This window comes from Oxyura jamaicensis, chromosome 2, assembly GCF_011077185.1.
Source record: "Oxyura jamaicensis isolate SHBP4307 breed ruddy duck chromosome 2, BPBGC_Ojam_1.0, whole genome shotgun sequence".
NCBI classification, from domain to species: domain Eukaryota; kingdom Metazoa; phylum Chordata; class Aves; order Anseriformes; family Anatidae; genus Oxyura; species Oxyura jamaicensis.
This window is the reverse complement of record NC_048894.1, coordinates 122,557,793-122,576,007: the sequence shown is the minus strand read 5'-3', so window position 1 is coordinate 122,576,007 and position 18,215 is coordinate 122,557,793. Positions and strand designations below refer to the sequence as shown.

At 37.9% G+C, this 18,215-nt stretch overlaps 1 protein-coding gene across 1 annotated transcript in view; it reads left to right on the top strand.

The window, feature by feature from the left end:
* Positions 1 to 17,133, top strand: part of PDE7A (phosphodiesterase 7A) — a 40,108-nt gene extending 22,975 nt beyond the window's left edge. The window contains exons 5-14 of the mRNA XM_035317215.1: positions 1,252 to 1,403; positions 2,785 to 2,848; positions 4,863 to 4,958; positions 7,936 to 8,036; positions 10,739 to 10,870; positions 11,163 to 11,254; positions 11,875 to 12,019; positions 12,840 to 12,936; positions 13,782 to 13,862; positions 15,016 to 17,133. Coding sequence (XP_035173106.1) covers positions 1,252 to 1,403; positions 2,785 to 2,848; positions 4,863 to 4,958; positions 7,936 to 8,036; positions 10,739 to 10,870; positions 11,163 to 11,254; positions 11,875 to 12,019; positions 12,840 to 12,936; positions 13,782 to 13,862; positions 15,016 to 15,227 — 1,172 coding nt within the window. The 3' untranslated portion in view covers positions 15,228 to 17,133. The remainder of the gene's footprint in view (positions 1 to 1,251; positions 1,404 to 2,784; positions 2,849 to 4,862; positions 4,959 to 7,935; positions 8,037 to 10,738; positions 10,871 to 11,162; positions 11,255 to 11,874; positions 12,020 to 12,839; positions 12,937 to 13,781; positions 13,863 to 15,015) is intronic.
* The last annotated feature ends 1,082 nt before the right edge of the window (positions 17,134 to 18,215 follow it).

The following is an 18,215-nucleotide window of genomic DNA, read 5'->3' as shown; positions in this document are numbered from 1 at the left end:
CTTGCATATTATCTTGCATAGAATCAAACTGCTCTCACTAGAAATCATGAAGGCTTTTAATTCAGGTCCTTAATAAGGCCACACCTTTGTCTCTAACATATTTTAGGCTGGGTGTTACAACAAATAGTACAACGGTTTGTTTCACTGATTTCTAATACGCCTTGCTTGTGGAAGGTCAAGAAGTCTATATTATATAAGTTGGGTTCACGTTGTTTTGAGGGTCTGTCTTTTTGGAAAACAGCATATTTACTTTCTATCTTAATGTGTTCTTTTTAATATACATCTTTTTGGACAAAATGAAGGAACGTCAAAATTATTGACTGTTGGTTATGTGGAACTATTGCTTGGAGTAATGCTGGAAAGAAAGTAAAGGTGAAGCTTGGCCATAAATATTTCAAACTGGAAATACCTGGACCACTGCAAAGAAATGGTAGTTATATGTACTTTGATCTTCAGGTTTCTGAAACAAACAGATGGACCCTTTAACCGTATCAAAGGAAAGTGGTCATAAACTAGCATGAGTCCTTTGGATACCTAAACTGGTTAGTCTAATAAAAGTAAAGCAAAATGGTTGGATTATACTTTGAAAGGAGACTTCAAATTCATTCTGTAGTTTTTACACTGTTCTGAGAATTACATACACTGTGAGAAGAAATGTAGGTTGGTGTGTGGTTGTTTCTCTTTTTTCCAGAGAAGAGGTTCTGCGTAAAATTATCTGGAAAAGCACCTAAAATGCTCGTGTGTTAAAACTTTGCTAGTAAAATTAAGAAACATTCTGAGCTTTAAAATCTGTGTGTTATTTGTAGATGCTCAAAATCTCTCTATAACTCCTGCATCAACACGTTATGTAGATGTTTTATGTATCTAATATGATTTGCCAGGGACTGTACGTACATGACAGCAGTTTTCCAAAAGGAACTTGCGTGCAATATTTGTGTTTTTACACAGTTTCTGTAATATTTCTGTCTTAACAGTAGCAGTGTTCCTTAGAAAGAAACGTTTCAGCTATAAGTTAAATATTTGTTTTTCTCCACAGGATGCTTAAATAGAAAACGTTCTTTTCTAAGCCATATCTCTGCATTTGCTATTCATAGTGATATCTGTTCATGGCCGAAACATTTGATGCACCAAAAATAAAACAAAAAAGGCTGTGCAATTGTTCTACCAGACTTCCTTTAACAGTGTTTCTTGGTAAAGTTTTTTTAGAGAGAGTATTTATTTTCTTTTTCTTTTTTTTTTTTTTTTTAATAGCAAATTCTGAAATTGAAGTGTCTGTGTCTGCAAGAAATGTGAGAAGATTGCTTAGTTTCCAGCGATACCTGAGATCTTCCCGTTTTTTCCGTGGTATCACTGTTCCAAATTCTTCAAACATTTTAGATGATGATTATAATGGACAAGCAAAGGTTGGTTGCTTATTTTTTCTCTCTGTTTTATCAAGTTTGTCTTTAAAATGTTTGTTTGCATATAATGACCTCATGTTAAGAGGCAGTGCAAGGAAATACAGTTTTTAAGCATGTATTTTTATGTGTGTATGTATGTTTTGTGTATACTTTATATAAAGTCTAGCCAAAGTTATGTGATTTCTGACAAACTGCTTCACCTCCATTGAGTTTACTGGAATAATTTTTAGAGCTTACGTGGCTTGCAACTTTTTTAAAAAAAAAAAAAAAAAAAAAAGTCTAGTGAATCAAGGATGTACCATAATTGAAGAAAAAGTGAAGGAAGGAGAACGTATATCTGTCTAAGAAATGTAATGGAACAATTTGGGCAACTTCTTACCCTCCCTCCCCTTTTCCTTTTTGGTCTGATTTCATTACTGACCATCTGAAGGAGTGACTGACTACTACTGAAAACTCAGTAAAACGTAGTAAATGAAGTTGTCAGAAGAATATTACACCAAAATGACTTTTTTTATATGCAGTTCTTCTAGAAAAGTATGATATCTGTTATATACCTGTGTTATGGTACAGGTAAAGCATGCTGGGAAGACAGGCAATACTAAAAAATTGTTAGCTGGTTAAAGGACTGGTGAATTGGTGACAGAGGATGCCGAATGGGAATGAGCAGGCAAAGTTTACAGGCTGTTGAGAGCCCAAAGGCTGTGCCTTGCTACTGATTGTGTATAATGCTTTTTGTTAGTAACCTTGATGCAGAAAAAGAATATCCTTATAATAATGCCTGATACTCAACATGATCAGGCTGCAGTATAAGATGAATCTGATAACTTGAGGATGGATTTAAAAATATACATATAATTTCACAGCAGACACATCTTGTTAATGCTGCTTATTTCTACTGGTAGCTCAGTTTTTCATTGCAAAAATCTGGAAGAGATTCTGAAACAAAGCATTGGAAGTCATCTTACAGTGCTTTGTGATCCATAACATCTATTAAAAAGATTACGTGAAATGTCAAGTGTGGGCCTTTGTTAAGATGTCTCAACTTTTTTTTTTTTTGTCTAAACAGAGTTATTCTGTCATACTGCTTCTGTTTATAACCTAATTGTTTTAAAATTGTGTCACTTCTTTTAAGTAAATGACTAAGAGTATGAAGGGGAGATCTAAAACCCGTACTGTCAAGACACTTCTTATATTTCAGTTTTATAATTTGCAGCATATATGTTAAAGTTTTCCAGTAATCGGATAATAATTTTTAATACTATTTTTTTATATTGAGATTCTTAAGATTTATATCAGTCTGAAATCTTAAATATTACCTCTGGGTTATGGGAAGATAGGCATATGCTGAGGAAAACAAAGTTACAGCTGTTGTGTTTTCTTTCAGTGTATGCTGGAGAAGGTTGGAAACTGGAATTTTGATATTTTTCTTTTTGATAGACTGACAAATGGTGAGTTTATTTTTTCTATTTCACTTGTGTTTTTATCTCTTAGCATAAGGTAGCTATTGCTCTTATGTTGTGATATGATTGCTTGCTCACTCAAAAACACAGATTTCATCAGGTACCTTTTTGACTTAATAGTCCTTAATCTAAATTCTAGTTTGCCTTGCCACTCTGTTAAAATGCCATTACTGTCAGTACTGATAATGATCATTGATTTGTAGAAGAGGCCGTTGTACGTTGTAGGTGCTGTTTTCTCTTTTTGTACTATAAGTAGTAATTTGAAATAAATTGACAATTAACTTCGCTAATTTAATCTTTTTAAAAAAAAAATATGGAATGCTGTTAATTTACATCTGTGTCCAAAAGGTCAGTTTCACTAAGCAATTATTTTTTGGATAAATTGAATGTTGGGTAGAACAATTTTAATTACTTTAGAAACTATTACTACTCTTTAGTAGACAACCAGTTACAAAAGAGATTTGTAAATGTGCTGGAAGGGAGAAAAGGCTGCTGTAGTGGATAGGGGAGAAGTCTTGTATTATAATATGCAGCAATGGAAACTCGATTTTGAATAGAATGAAAGGAGGAGATGAGCTCAACACCAAGGAGACAGGCGTGTGTGCCAGTGTAGAAAGCTCTTGGAGCCTGGGCTGTGAATGAAGAGCAGCTGCTGCAGTTCTTTCATCAGTCAAGAGGAGTTGGTAGCAGAGATGCAGTCAGTGTGCTTAAAGTTTGGCAGGAGGAAACAGAAACGAAGTTCGGAAAGGAAAATAAGGCACCAAAAGATAATTTTCTCTGCTGTTTTGTTAAAAGGATGCTTGGCTTAACCTACAGTAAAAGTAGGGCCCTCACAGTTTCATTTAATGCAAAGCACGGATATAAAAATGAAAACAGTGGGGAGTCTTACCGATAGGATGTTTATGTATTCTGTCTGGGGCCTTCTCTATCTTAAATATGCTTTTTTTTGGATACCTTTTAGTTACTCTCAGTGCAGCATCTATTGTGGGAGCCTTTCTATGTTATCCTCTTTGCATTCAAATTTAGTCATTTAGGAGGACATTTTGAACAGGCATTCTTCCTCTTAATAGTTTTTAAGAGGAGAATGCTGTATACAAAACTTTGCTGGATGAGCTGTCCTGGACGAGCCTGTGAGAAATAAGCTACTCAGTAAATGCTGTTTGAAGAATTGCGTATCTTACTGTGAGGAAGTGGCATGCACGTGTCAAGCCTAGTAATAAGCTAGATTTAGCAGACATTTTTGTCTGTTTGTACCTCAGTTTCTGCCCATGCTATGTTCCCTAATCCCTGCTAAATGAAGATTGTCAGAGTAAATGTACCAGAACTGAGTAATCCATCATTACGTATTGTTTGCAGAGTAAATACAAATAATCTGCAAGCTGTTTCAAGTAAACAGTAAGCACGCAGGTTATTTCCCTGGCTCGCACAGTTCTATTTGTTTTATCATTGCAAGTGATTGTAATATTATAACTGTGAGTCAGCAAATATATTGTAAGCTTGTAATAGTATACATTTCCCAGAGAAATGTAAACATTTTTTTTTCTTTTATTTTTGGGTTGAGTAAGGAATGGCTTCACAAAAAGACACAAGATTGCATGTGTGCAATGTACACGAATTGACAGTGTTGACTGGCTTTTATGTTTGCCTGACTGTTCTTGTATTCCTTTTTAGCCTGTGTGTCCATTTATAAAAATCGTGATGTGATGTGATGTACCAGAAAGTTGAATACTGCTTTAACAGATTTGCAAATTGAAGCTCTTTGCTTGTTTTAATGTTTGGTAATATTTTCCTCTTATCAGCTGACAGTGGACAGTATTGGTGATTGCTACAAGAGATAGCTGATGGAATCCTGTTATGCAATAAAATTTAAGTATTTACCTAAAGTTGGTGTAGAGAAATCTGCTTGTGTAATTTTTGTCACCAATTTGTTTGAAATACATTTCTTGTGAAAGTCACTGATTTCATGACTTCCAATGAATTAGTATTTTCATCTTATTTTTAGGAAACAGTCTAGTCAGCTTAACCTTTCATCTGTTTAATCTTCATGGACTAATTGAACACTTCCAGTTAGATACGATGAAACTTCGTAGATTTTTGGGTAAATACAGCTTTTTATTATGATGAATATTGCTGTTTATCCGCATTTTTATACTTTAATTGAAGTGCTGGTTATAGTTTAGTAATAAGGTTTGAAGAGTACCGATCCAGTCCAGATTGTACAGTGATTTGAAGTGCATTGACTGAGAGAAAATCTCTCAAAGTTTCTGTGAGTATAGAAATCTCTGTTAAAATCAAGCAAGTATTGACAAGTTGAGTAGCTTCATAGCAGATGCTGTGTTGTATTTGTTAAATCTAAATCCTCAGGAATATATGTGAATTCATTCATGTGGCATTTTTATTGAGAAAGGATAGACTGCTCCTTTCTTTGGTTTTGTCTTCAGTGAGGTTTTAATTTTCATTTCTGAAGTTCTCAATGTAGCTTCCTAACCATGCTGATCGTACCCATGTTGGCAATACTTAACAGTGCCGATTTGATGCTGTCTCTTGCTTGTTCAAGCCCTTGTACAAATATTCACTGTGCTGCAGACATACTGCCTCCATGGACAGAGCGCAAGACGATGTTACTGGGATGTTTGGGCCTGTGGCACTGAAGTGCTTCAGTAGGAAGATTTGTAAATATGGAGTATTTAAACGAGACGATACTTCCACTTGACAGCTGAAGGAGCTGTCTTTTTGCATCCTCATGGCCCAGACACAGACCCTGGTGTGAGGCATCCTTCATTTGGTTCTTGTCTGATGGTACCTCTTAATTAATTTTGCGGAGTGGGATGCTGATTTGTAACTGAGCAGGAGAAAGAGGTTTCAAGTCCCTCTTAGCAGGCATTCACAGCTTCAGAGAAAACAATATTGTGGTTCCAAAGCTTGTCATTTAACGAGAGGAGAAACCACATTCAGAAAGCTTTTCTCCCCTTTTAAGTAAGGGAATGCTTTTGTTTTCATCACGGAATTCTCTTTCTACTTCATAATTTTTATCGGTTCCATCATGACTTTACCATTGTTTTAAAGTAGACTCAACTCCTCCCAGTTCCAAAAAGGTGGAGCAGCTGACCTTGAGAACTGACATACTGCAGTGTGAAGAAAGCAGTTGTAGAAATCTGGTCTTAAGCTGCTCAAGTTGTAACCGTGTGTGTTTTGTCTTTGTCGCCTTGCTTGCCTCCTGGTTAGCTGAGGTTTAGCAAAAGATTATTTTACTTAAAACAGACTGTGGACGAGGCAATTTTTTATTCTAACATTGAAATTCACCACCTTCCTGTTTTTGTTGATGCCTTCTATTAACAGCAGTAACGAAAACATTTCTTAGCTCTGTCCCTGCCCATCTGTGCAATCAAGCAACCTTTCTTCCAAATACAGCTCATTAGCATGAACCTAAGTCGTTCTTTTGCCACCTTTTATACCTTGTTCCAAAGCAATCTGAAGATCAAATTCCAGAAGACTAAGACAGTTCAAATTTTCCCTGGTGCCACACTAAATCCACTTTGAGAACTTATTGGGATTTTTTTTCAATAATGAGATAAATCTAAGTTTAGTCCTTGATGGGATCTTAACATTTTATTTTTGTGTGTGTGTATATATATATATATATTACACATCTATATGTGTATATATCTATACACACACGGTCTTTCTGTGATTTTCAAAGGTTACCTGGAGATCTGACATCTTCTATGCGTTCTCAATTTCTTATTCCAGACTCAGAGAAAATATAAGGTACTACATTCCTGGAAACATGGTTGATGTGCCATTCTAATTCTGGCAAACCACAATCAAAATACTATCTTAGGTCTACTTTCTTAAAGTAAGTTAGGAAAATTGTGGACTTCAAGTAAACAGGACCAGTTTATGAATCCATAATAATCAAGGAGTAAGCCAAGGACCTCTTCAGTCATGCAGTGAACATAAAAAAATCTGTGAAAGGGAGTTCCACCTCAGGTTAATGGAGTGCAGAGATGCTTTTCTTTATTGTTGTCCATATGAGGCTTCAACTATGCATTGAATGCTCTTGAGATCACATAAGGGTTACAGTATCTTAACTTTTCATGAGCCACAAATCTTCAGAAATACCATGGCAGTAATGCTTTAGCATTATAGTCACAATTACATGGACGGTGCTGGCTTGTAACCTGAGTAGGAAAAGAGATTTGGATGGGAATGACAGGCTGTAGTCAGCCAGGAAAATGTTCTTCCAAAGTTTACTTGAAAGAACTAATGCATCATCAGGCAAAACTCTGCAATTTAGAATATAGCTTGATTGCTGTACTTCAGATCTTCTCCCCCTCCATCCTTTCAAACATTACAGTTCTTGTACTCTAAAGGATATCCATATTAGCTTAACTACATAAAATATTCTACTTCCAGGGCTGAAAGACGGGTAGATGGAGTAGAGAGTAGCAAAACAAGGAAGAAGTTAAATAGGAAATACTAAATCTAGGAGTGGTTAATCAGACCGTGGTCTAAATTAAATTAATTTCTAAATTGTACATAGGCTTAAATTTCTTTGAGTGAAAGTATGAGAAGATGCCCAAACTAGGTAGAGGTGTCTTCCCACAACTGCTGTCCTGAAGGAGAAAGAAAAGCACTTAATGTGACAATAAAATACCTCCTCATTCCTCTGATTTGAAGGCATGATATTAAACCATCCTGATGCCTGTTTAATAGTATCTTCATTTTGTATTCCGGGTTGCCTCAACATTCAGGCAGGCTAGGTTTTCAAAGGGAGACTTTCCCGGAAAGTTCTTAAAGTCCAAGTACCTCAGATAATATACTGACTTCAAGTTGTGTAATTTTTGCTCTGAGATTACTTTACAAGTAGTTGATTTCTTTTAGAAGATACAGTTTGCTCACATAAAAATCTTTTATACCTGGGTGTTAGTTCAACTGACAATTTATTGACTTCGACACTTTGATGTGCGTGTAACCTGAGATACTGCATATTTCTGTGTCTAACAAGGCCATAAAATGGTACTTGGAAAAATTGCTATTTTATTTAAATTTGGATATTTGTTATTTTCCTGCAGTTATGGTTCAAGAAGATTATCACAGTCAAAATCCTTATCATAATGCAGTTCATGCTGCTGACGTGACTCAGGCCATGCACTGTTATTTACAAGAGCCTAAGGTAAGGGAGCATTCTCAATTTTACATCGCATGTAACTATAGGAATATATGTTTCTGTATGTGTATAAGTGATTTGTGTGCACATACACGTGTGTATTGTATGTGCACATACACTCCTTTTAAAGCAAAAAAAAAACAACCAACAAATGCAACAACAGCCTCTTTCCCTCAAACCCATAACCCCCTTTTTGAACAGGTGGTGGAACAGGAGGACAAAAGGAGCAGAGGGGAGGTTCTCCATGTTGCTGAGGCTGTGTTTTCACACTTAGTAGTGTGGATTTCTTTTTTTTTCTTTTGAGCTGGCATTGTCTTTTGTGTGATTTCATTGTGAACCAGATGAGCAAATTGATTAAGTTTGCAGCTGTTTAGCATAGAGCTGTGCCCAAAGACATTTACATGGAATTGCAGCCTGAGTCAGAGCTGGCAATAATAAACTGTGTATTCATGGTTTTTTTTACCTTTTTTTTTTTTCCCACTCTAGAAACTACTGTTACTCCTGTTTGGCTTATCTTTGATGTTAATGAATAATATGCTTCTGCTAAAGGCACATTATAGCAAGACATCAAGAGTGTGCTTTGCCCTTTCTTCCTCTTAAGAAAAGCAAAGCGGGAAAACATGCAGCGTGACAGACCTCAAGGAGCTGAGCTAGTTCAGTGTTTGCTTCATATTACTTGGACTGCTGGCAGTCTGTTGTAAGCAAGTTAGATAATTTCAGGGATAAATCATGGAATCACAGAACGGCTTGGGTTCCAGGGCCTCACAACCTTCTGAGTGAAGAATTTCCTCCTAACATCTAATCTAAGCCTCCCTTCTTTCAGTTTAAAGCTATTCCCCCTTGTCCTGTTGTTATCTGACTGAGCCAAGAGTCCTTTTCCATCCTTTTTATAAGCCACCTTTCAGTATTGAAAAGCTGCAATGAGGTCACCCCGGAGCCTTCTCTTCTCCAGGCTGAACATCCCCAGCTCTTTCAGCCTATCTTCACAGGAGAGGTGCTCCAGCCCTCTGATCATCTCTGTGGCCCTCTGGACCTGCTCTAACAGCCCCACACCCTTCTTGTGCTGGGGGCCCCACACCTGGATGCAGCACTCCAGGTGGGGCCTCGGGAGCGCAGAGCAGAGGGGCACAATCCCCTCCCTCTCCCTGCTGGCCACTCCTCTGGTGATGCAGCCCAGGACGCAGTTGCCCTTCTGGGCTGCAAGCACGCACTGCTGGCCCGTGTCGAGCTTTTCATCCACCAGAACCCCCAAGTCCTCTGCAGGGCTGCCCTCAGTGACTCTTCTCCCAATCTGTGCTCATGTCTGGGATTGCCCCGAACCAGGTGCACCACCTTGTGCTTGGACTTGAACCTCATTAGGTTCACATGGGCACACTTGTGAAGCTTGTCCAGGTCCCTAGGGATGGAATCCCTTCCTTCTGTTGTATCAAATGCACCACTCAGCTTGGTGTCATCTGCAAGCTTGCTGAGGGTGCACAGACCTCAGCAATAAATCCTGTCCTTTCTATTAAATCAATGCAAACTGTAGTACTCTGTAGCCAGGGTGAGATAAGATATTTATCTTGATGCCGATTATCACTAGTTTGGTATTCTTTTGAAAACAATGCCTCTTCATTCTGTTTCTGAAGTAAAAAACAAATAGGTGCTGGTTCCATGGACGTTTTCGGAGGCTCTTTACCCACCCCTCCCACTGTTTCTCAGTGTTGCTCTCAGATCAGTTGTTGGGGCAGTGAGACAGGATGCAGAACTGATGCATGTCAGTTATATTTATGGCATGCAGTTTGGAGTCTCTGAGCATTTATTATTTAATACTTATGATGAAAGTTTTGTAATGCTTCTGGTAGGAGTATGGACTTCTTTGAAACATACGTAGCTACTGGTTCTGTTGTACCCAAATGCATTGTAAACATATGAGGCGTGACAGATGGCAAATGTAAAAGGGAATATAAACTCCTCTCCTTGCAGGGGGGATGCTGCATTTCATTTTTGTACAGGTCATACTGTCCGCTGTTCTAATGCAAGCTAGACGTTGATACTGAGTTTAACCCAAACTTCCCAACCAGAGGTAGTAGCGGGAAGAATATCTAAGAACAGTGAAAAGACCATGCAGTTGCCTGCTGAGTTAATTAATTAACAGGCACGCGCTTCTCGAAAATACTGATCTCCAGCAGACTTTCTTCCTTCAGTTCTTTTCCCAGTAGGCTTTGAAATAAAATTGTGCAAAAGAGTAGAAATCTGCTCCGAACAGTTCTTAAGGCTTCTAAAGTGTTAGCTTCTTCCTTCTAAGGTGACGGTATTTTTTTATAAAATATATTATTTATTTAAAGCAGTCTCTGTGCATGCAGACAGACAGGGTATATGAGAGAAAGCTCGCTTTAAGAATTTGCTGCTTTTAACAGGATCTGTTTAGAAATAGTAATTCATTGCCAACCAGAAAGTACCGTTTTCTGTGCCAGCATTTTCTGAGACTGAACCTTGACATTCAGAAAGAAGAATGCTTAAACCATTGAAATTTTTGTACCTCTTTTTCCCCTAAAAAATACTTGGGAATCAGTAAAATCTTGGTTTTCCATCATTACATTTCCTCAGAATTCCTATTTGCTTTTAAATTACTAAAAAAGAAAAAAAAAAGTGACACCTGTGCACCTATTGAAGGGGGGTATACTTGCATTGCTGACAGAATTACATTTGTTGTTGTTATCTTACAGCTTTCCCAATCCTTAACTCCATGGGATGTTCTGCTCAGTTTAATTGCAGCTGCCACACATGATTTGGATCACCCAGGCGTTAATCAACCTTTCCTAATTAAAACAAACCATTACTTAGCAACTTTGTATAAGGTAAGGAGAAAATTGGTTGTTTTGTGGAAAACAGATTTGGAGAGTTCCTGAGGAGTACAGAAAAGGAATATAAATTGCGATGTCTTTAGCTAGTTGTAGGTGTGAATTTGAGAGTGTTTCCATGCCACTGGGATAAAAATGTGCAAGCTATCAAAGTATTCGGGATGTGAGAGTTTTAATCCACTTCAAAACCAACCAACCCCCCCTCTGTGGTACAGCTCTTAGTGTGGAGCTATTCAATCCTTTTAAGACCTAAAGTCACTGACCTCTGTGATACCCCTTTCATTTGCAGAATACCTCAGTATTGGAGAACCATCACTGGAGATCAGCAGTGGGGTTGCTGAGAGAGTCTGGTTTATTTGCACATATGTCATTGGAAAACAGGTATGGTTCATACAAAATAATACAGATTAGTTTAGGATGCAAGGAAGCTGTCACTTAAGAAAGAGTAAATTATTGCATGGCAGTTCCTAATTAAAATTTTGCATTCAGATCTATTTTCAGAATTATCAGATACCATGCTACTGGAGTAGGGGAGTTCATGGTGCGATGTGATAGCTGGAAAATAACATCTACTGTGAGCACACTGAAGAGATGTGTTCATGTAGTCAAACACCTGTTTATATTAATTTCTATTAAACTTGGCAGCTTTTTCTCATTCTCTCATTGCAATTGCAGTTTAAGATAGACCTTTTTCACCTACTTTAACAATCAATATGCATTAAACAATTTGTGCATATGTAAGGAAAAACAAAAAAGCTAAAGACTGTTTAAATCTTTCTGAAAGCTGCTGATGAAATGTTCTGATACTGCTATGCATGTTGTAGAAAATGAGATTTTTTTTTTTTTATAAAAAAAGAAATCCTGTGAAAATACTGACCAGTAGGCTTGTGACGTGAATTTGTATCATAATGAATATGACAAAGAAGACATGTAAATGTTGTGATGGCTGCTATTCTTAACTGCTATGCTGTCTGAATGCTTGGTATCACTGATTACTACAGGCAGCTGATGGAAAGCCAGATAGGTGATCTCATTCTTGCCACAGACATCAGTCAGCAAAATGAGTATCTGTCCATGTTTCGATCCCACTTGGATAGAGGAGACCTATGCTTAGAGGATGCGAACCATCGTCACTTCATTTTACAGGTAAACTTTTCTTTGCTAATATTTTTGAAAATGTTTTTAACTTCAAAGATAAAGTGGTAAATACTACTGGTTCTAGGCTATATTTTTACTTTCAAAATGAAGTAGAAATACCCTTAGTCATTTTGTTTCATTGCAAAGAGTTTGTTCCCTCCACTTCTCTCCCTCTCTCTGTCCCAGCACTTCTCCCAAGTGATGTCACATGTTGGTAGGTTAACTTGGAGGTACTGAACCAAAGAGAAATACATTTTCTCCGACAAGGTTTAGTTCTGATGACTCTAGTGTACTCTCAGTACTGTGAAATGCTTTGTCAGAATGTATTTCAGGGAAAAGAAAACACTATTGTTGTGAATCAGCTTCATAGCATCAGCTTCAACTTCATAGAAATTTTTATTACTATTCATTGTGTGGCCTGTAAGAGAAAATGGACAGATGCGAAGTTCTTTTCCGTGCAAACCATTAATAAATATGTGAACTTTGGAGCTAGAAATGCAAAATCCTGTTTGCTTATTTTGATGTTTCTATTTCTGAATTCATTGCTGTCTCCTGTATTACGGAATAAACTAAACGTAGTGTCCCTGAAATACTTTGGCTTGACTCGGTTTTCGTTTTGCTCAGAAATGATAGTGAGATCTGATAGTTTCCCGAGTGTTTCTGTAAGTATGATCATGGAACATAAACTTGAGGGAAGCAGAAATGGTAGGTAGGTTTGTTATCTACAAAACTTAAAATACCTGCTGCCAGGAAACAGGTAATTATGGATGCAGCTGTTGGAGATACAGGGGCCAGCAGGGTGACCTAACAGTGTATATTACTTTACTAGATGGCTTTGAAGTGTGCTGATATTTGTAACCCATGTCGGACCTGGGAGCTGAGTAAGCAGTGGAGTGAAAAAGTAACAGAGGAGTTCTTCCATCAAGGCAAGTAACAGTAGAAGTATCTGTCGGTTCATAATGTATTTATATTGCAGAGAGCGCAATCGTGAGTCATAGCTGCCTGCAAATAAGTAGTGATTTGTATTTAGTACTAATAGAGATTTACAGTACAGTGTGGGATTTTCTTCTTGGGTCGTATTTCTTGCAAATGGTTCATGGAACTGAAACCTGGTGAAAAATCTGCTTAGGATCTGAATGTGAAAAGACTGGCTCAACAAATCCTTCAGATTGGAGGATGCTTCAGATAAATAATTAGGTTCAATTTACATGTTCCTAGTAAAATATATTCTTGCCAGATACTCGATATTTAAAATTTATTTGGCTGTGAGGACCTGTTGGTAAGCAGGAACAACTAGGAAGGAGATTTTTAGTCACGTAAGTAGCCTTAACGATGTGATAGCTAATGAAGCTTTTAGTGTACAAGTGGAACAAATTAATTTTGCCCATTATTATTGAATTCTTTTAATAATTAAAACTGAACATCTTTTTTTGAAGGCTAGTTTAGCTGCCTTGATTTGAGAACTGCTAGTTTGCATAGATACGAAAAATGGAGAACTGACTTTTATTCGGTGCTAAGCATGTGAAACTTATTACTAGATGAGATTGCGTGGAAGTAGAACCATAAATTCTCTTCAGTGAGAAATTTCTGAAGGCTAAAGCAAGAGAAACTCAATTTGTCGTTTCTACAGCAATCCAGGAGTTTTTGCAAGGAAGTATGTTAATCCGTCAGGAAAGCTCTGATGTTTTTCTTGAATTACTGCTTGTGTGATCCAAATACACAGTATGGGACCTGATGACTTAACAGTTGTATTATACTTTTATTTCTCTAGGAGATATTGAAAAAAAATATCACTTGGGTGTGAGTCCACTTTGTGACCGACAGACAGAAACTATTGCCAACATCCAGATTGGTAACTGCAATTCACTTTATTTCAGTAGATTCCTTTCAGGATGTCTAGCAAGTAACATCTCTTTTCCGTACGTTTCCTCAAAGCTGACCTGGTTTCTGTGTGTAGCAGCACTTCTTTACAACGAACTTGTTCGTTTGTTTTTGATTTGTTTAATTTGCTATACCATTTCTCCCCTGAATGTAGTGTTTATGAAATGTTCAGACAGTCCTGGAGGCTGAGGTCGCTGTTTCCTCGCAGAACAGGGAGAGCATGGGAGGCAGCTCTGTGACTTTTCTTGTGCTGCTGCCCAGTGGCTGCCTAATCTGGGATGACCAGTTTGAGAAAAGGAGGCGTTTGTCACCTTGCCCGTGCAGTGGGTGGTGCCTTTTGAGGTTGCCACAGAAGGATTCCAGCTCTGGATTTTGCTTTCTGGAATGCCAGCATTCATTTTAAATACAGCCTTACCTAGGGTGGCGGACAGGGATTTGATGGAGAACCGTGAAAAGCCATTTTTTGCTATCTTTAGCTGAATTTGAAATAGCTGAAGGGCTTAATTTTTCTTTTCCTATGTGTTTTAATGAAGTTGTTTATGTAGATTGAATAGGACTCAGTTAAAAATCATAAGAACAATAAATTTAACCACAAACATACTGTGAATGAGTGCTTGAAGTTAATTAAAGACTTTTTAAAAAGTTTGATCAGCGGCACTGCTTTGATTTAGAATGTTAGAAAATGATACGTTTTTGTAGTTGACATATTGAAACAAGCCCAGTTTGGTAGGCTTGCCATTCAATTTTTGGTTCACAGAAATTAGATGCTATAAAGAGGTGCATACACATATGCACAGACACCAATGTAAATGTTTATCTGTTGGTGTTTTGTGTCCTTTTTATTTAAAATTTTGTCTAACTGTATTTTTCAGTGTTTTTGATCAGCTTAATATTGTGAAAAGAACCCAGGTTTTCATTTTATTTATTTTTTTCCCTGTGTAATATGGTTCAGATCACCGATCAGGGCAACTTCTTAGGAAACCTACATATCTAAATGAAAGATCCATGTAGTTTGTGTGACTTAGTCACTGAAGCTTAGATTCCCTCCCCCCAACCCTTAAATTTTAATGGGTTTCCACCTTTTTTTTTTTCACTTGGGTATGTTTGTTTGCTTGTCTTTCAAGGCTTTATGACCTACTTAGTGGAGCCGCTGTTTGGGGAGTGGGCCCGGTTCTCCAACACCAGGCTGTCGCAGACGATGCTTGGCCACCTGGGACTGAACAAGGCGAGCTGGAAGGGAGTGCAGAGAGAACAGTCTAGCAGTGGTGATGATGTTGATCCCGCTTTTGAGGAAATGGACTCAGACATATTACCTCAGGAACCTCGATTGTCCTGACCTCAATCTTCATGACAAAACTGCCTCTTCTCTTGGTATCTGCACAGCTGGATTAAAGGAGATACTTGTCTGCCCGAGGTTTTGGTAAAATGGTAAAATGATGCCAGCATTATTTATTTCCAAGTTTTCCTTTGACACAGACCATTTGAACCCGATTTTTTTTAACTGCAAGATCCGAACATAGAGCAATATGCATATGCCTCAGTTGGTTTTCGTTTGGAACCTTGAATATGCAAAGCACAGCAGTGACTGAGCCTTGAAGGAACAGTACGAGAGCTTCATTGTGCCACATGTTTTGTTTTATTTTTTTGTGAAATCTGAAATCTGGTCTTCAAATCTAAGACTTGAGATGGATCATTCCACTTTCTTGGAATTTAGCAAGACTTGCATAAATGTGTTCAAAGCATACCTTCCACTCAGTCCCTGTTTTAATACGGAAATGTGAAGTGCCCATCCTCTGCTGCCTCTGGCAAGACTTGATGTTTACAAATGTACTCTGAAACTATTGGTTCTAGACTTAACCTTTGCGCATGGCTGTGAAGGAACCACTAACCTGGGTTTTTTGCTTTTTTAAAAGAAAAAGATCAAATCCGAGACTGCAGCTCTTGTTTCTTTGGATGCCAGAAAAGCCTCCCATTTGCCATAATTTTGTTTGTGCACTGGGAACTGAGCATTCATCATAGAGCACAGCCAAGCTTTACTCCAGTGCTGTATGGGAATGCAGTTTTTTAAAAGCGGAAAACACTTCTGAATTTGGGAAGGGAAGGGGTGGGGGTGGGGGGGAAGCGTCTGAACTGCATTGCGATTCTGCAGTGAAAACATCGCATGTTGTTTTCACCATTGTACACTTGAACTGCACATGCAAGAAAAAGGTGGAATGTCTAAACACCATAATCAGCTCAGGGTATTTGCCAATCTGAAATAAAGTGGGATGGGAAGCGTGTCCTTCAGAACAAGGGTACAAATGCCCCTTTCGCTGCAGTGTGTGTGTATGTGTGGGTGTGTGAGTATGTCTGGGGCGGGGGAGGGCGGGAGGGAGCCGGGAAGGGTTTGAACGGCAACATTTTTTTTTATTTATTCTTTTAGAATGTGACAATTTCATGAACAGCCACATCGGGGAGGAAACTGTAACAAATTGCTACAGATGCCTTAAACTATGCACAAAGCTAAGTGACCAAATTTGTTTTTGATTTGAAAAAAAAAAAAAGGTAAAAAATAAAAAAGTGCATTGTTTACTTATTCCTCCCTCTACTGAAACATTACCCGCTAATGGGGTTTTGATGGGAAAAGGAGAAAATGTTTTTTAGGACAAAATTAAAGGACTAATTTTAAACTTAAAACATTCCATTTTTGTAATTTGTTTTACATTGTTTTAAGTACAGTAAGCACAACTGTAATCTGATTTGAGAAACTGGTGCTTTCTTTTAGTTCATTTGTATTTCCCTGTTCTTATTGTAAAAGACTGTTTATTAATTCTGTTTACAGTTTGTTGCAACAGCCATTCTTGGGAGAGAGCTTCAGCGTAAAGCCATTTGTAAAGGCTTTGCCGTATTCATTTTAATATGTGCCTGTTGCTGTTAACCTTTAATTAATAAAAGAGTTCTTTTCACGTTATGCTCCTGTACATTTAAGTTATGACCGAGTCATGGAAAGATAGCGGAGGTTGCAGTGAGCTTCCACTGTAAAACTAAGCCCACTTTTCGGATTTGAAACTAGTCCTCCTAATGCTCCAAAAGTTATCGCCTCTTCGAGCTTGGCCTTTCACTGTTTCAGAAGCAAATTCTGACTTACCTGTTTGTTTCCCTTCTAAAATTAAGTTGTTTCTTACTCTTTCATGTTCCCTGAAGTAATATTATTAATCTCAAAGTGGCCGTGTTTAAAGAAATAAATTTGTAATGAAACCACTTTTTTTGGAACCTGCGTGAACTTCCTTCCTTTGCTGCCAGTGCAAGTTCTTGCTGTTGTCTGACTTCAGTAGGGGATCAAATGTGCTGTGAGTTTGGGTTATAACGTGACAGAAGAGAGAAAAGCCTTATTAACAGCTTGTCTTTAAGAGGGTGGTGATACTTTTGCCAGAGTTCTTCAGAGCTGCCAGAACAAAGAGGAGGTAGCTGTGTGTTTGAGTAGTTCACCGTGGAGAGATTGCAGCGCAGCTTCCTTACAGTCTGTATAGATTTACAGGGTGGTAAAGTACCGATTTCTCTGTTTTTTTGAATAAAACCTGTTCTGAGCCTGCAGATACTTTTGAAACAACCATTAAAATCAGAATCTGATGTCTCCTGATTCTCACATTTTCTGAAATGTGACTCAGTTTATATCGCCCTTGAGGCGCTGTCTTTGAACTTTGCTAATTGTTGCAGGATACTTGTATTTTACTAAGAATTTTTAATGGAAATGAAAATTAATGAACTTAGAAATACATGTATAGCAATACTTACATAGAATATTTATAAACAACCTGCGGTTCTTCAACATTTTGCAGTCTTATTGTTCTGATAGGGACCAGTACAACTTGTCAGAATCCTGGAGTAAAATGTGAGTAATTTTGTTCTATGCCGGCTTTCCTAGGGAGGGGCTTCTGGTTTTTCTTACAGTATTGGATTTGGAAAGACTGCTTCTAATCCCATTTTGTTAATGTGTATGGAAGCTCTGACACTTCACTGAATTAAAACAAAAATGTCTCTTTTTCTTGAAAGTACTGTCTAGAATTTCCTTCTAAAAATCTACGTTGGATGTCAGCATTCCTGCAGCTTAATTGTTCTGTGCACAAACCGAGAGCATTAATATGCCAGGAGTGTACTTAACGCGTTGCAACTGCTAACAGCCAGTCACAGCCCATGCGAGTCCTGAAATGTGTTACGGGATGGATGTCAGCTTCCCATCATAATTGGTTTTAATCTGTGAACCTGCTGCTGTTGGGCTGTGCTATTTGCTAACACGGAGACAGATACGGCCCTTAGCTTATGTCTGAGGTGTCTGTGTGAATGT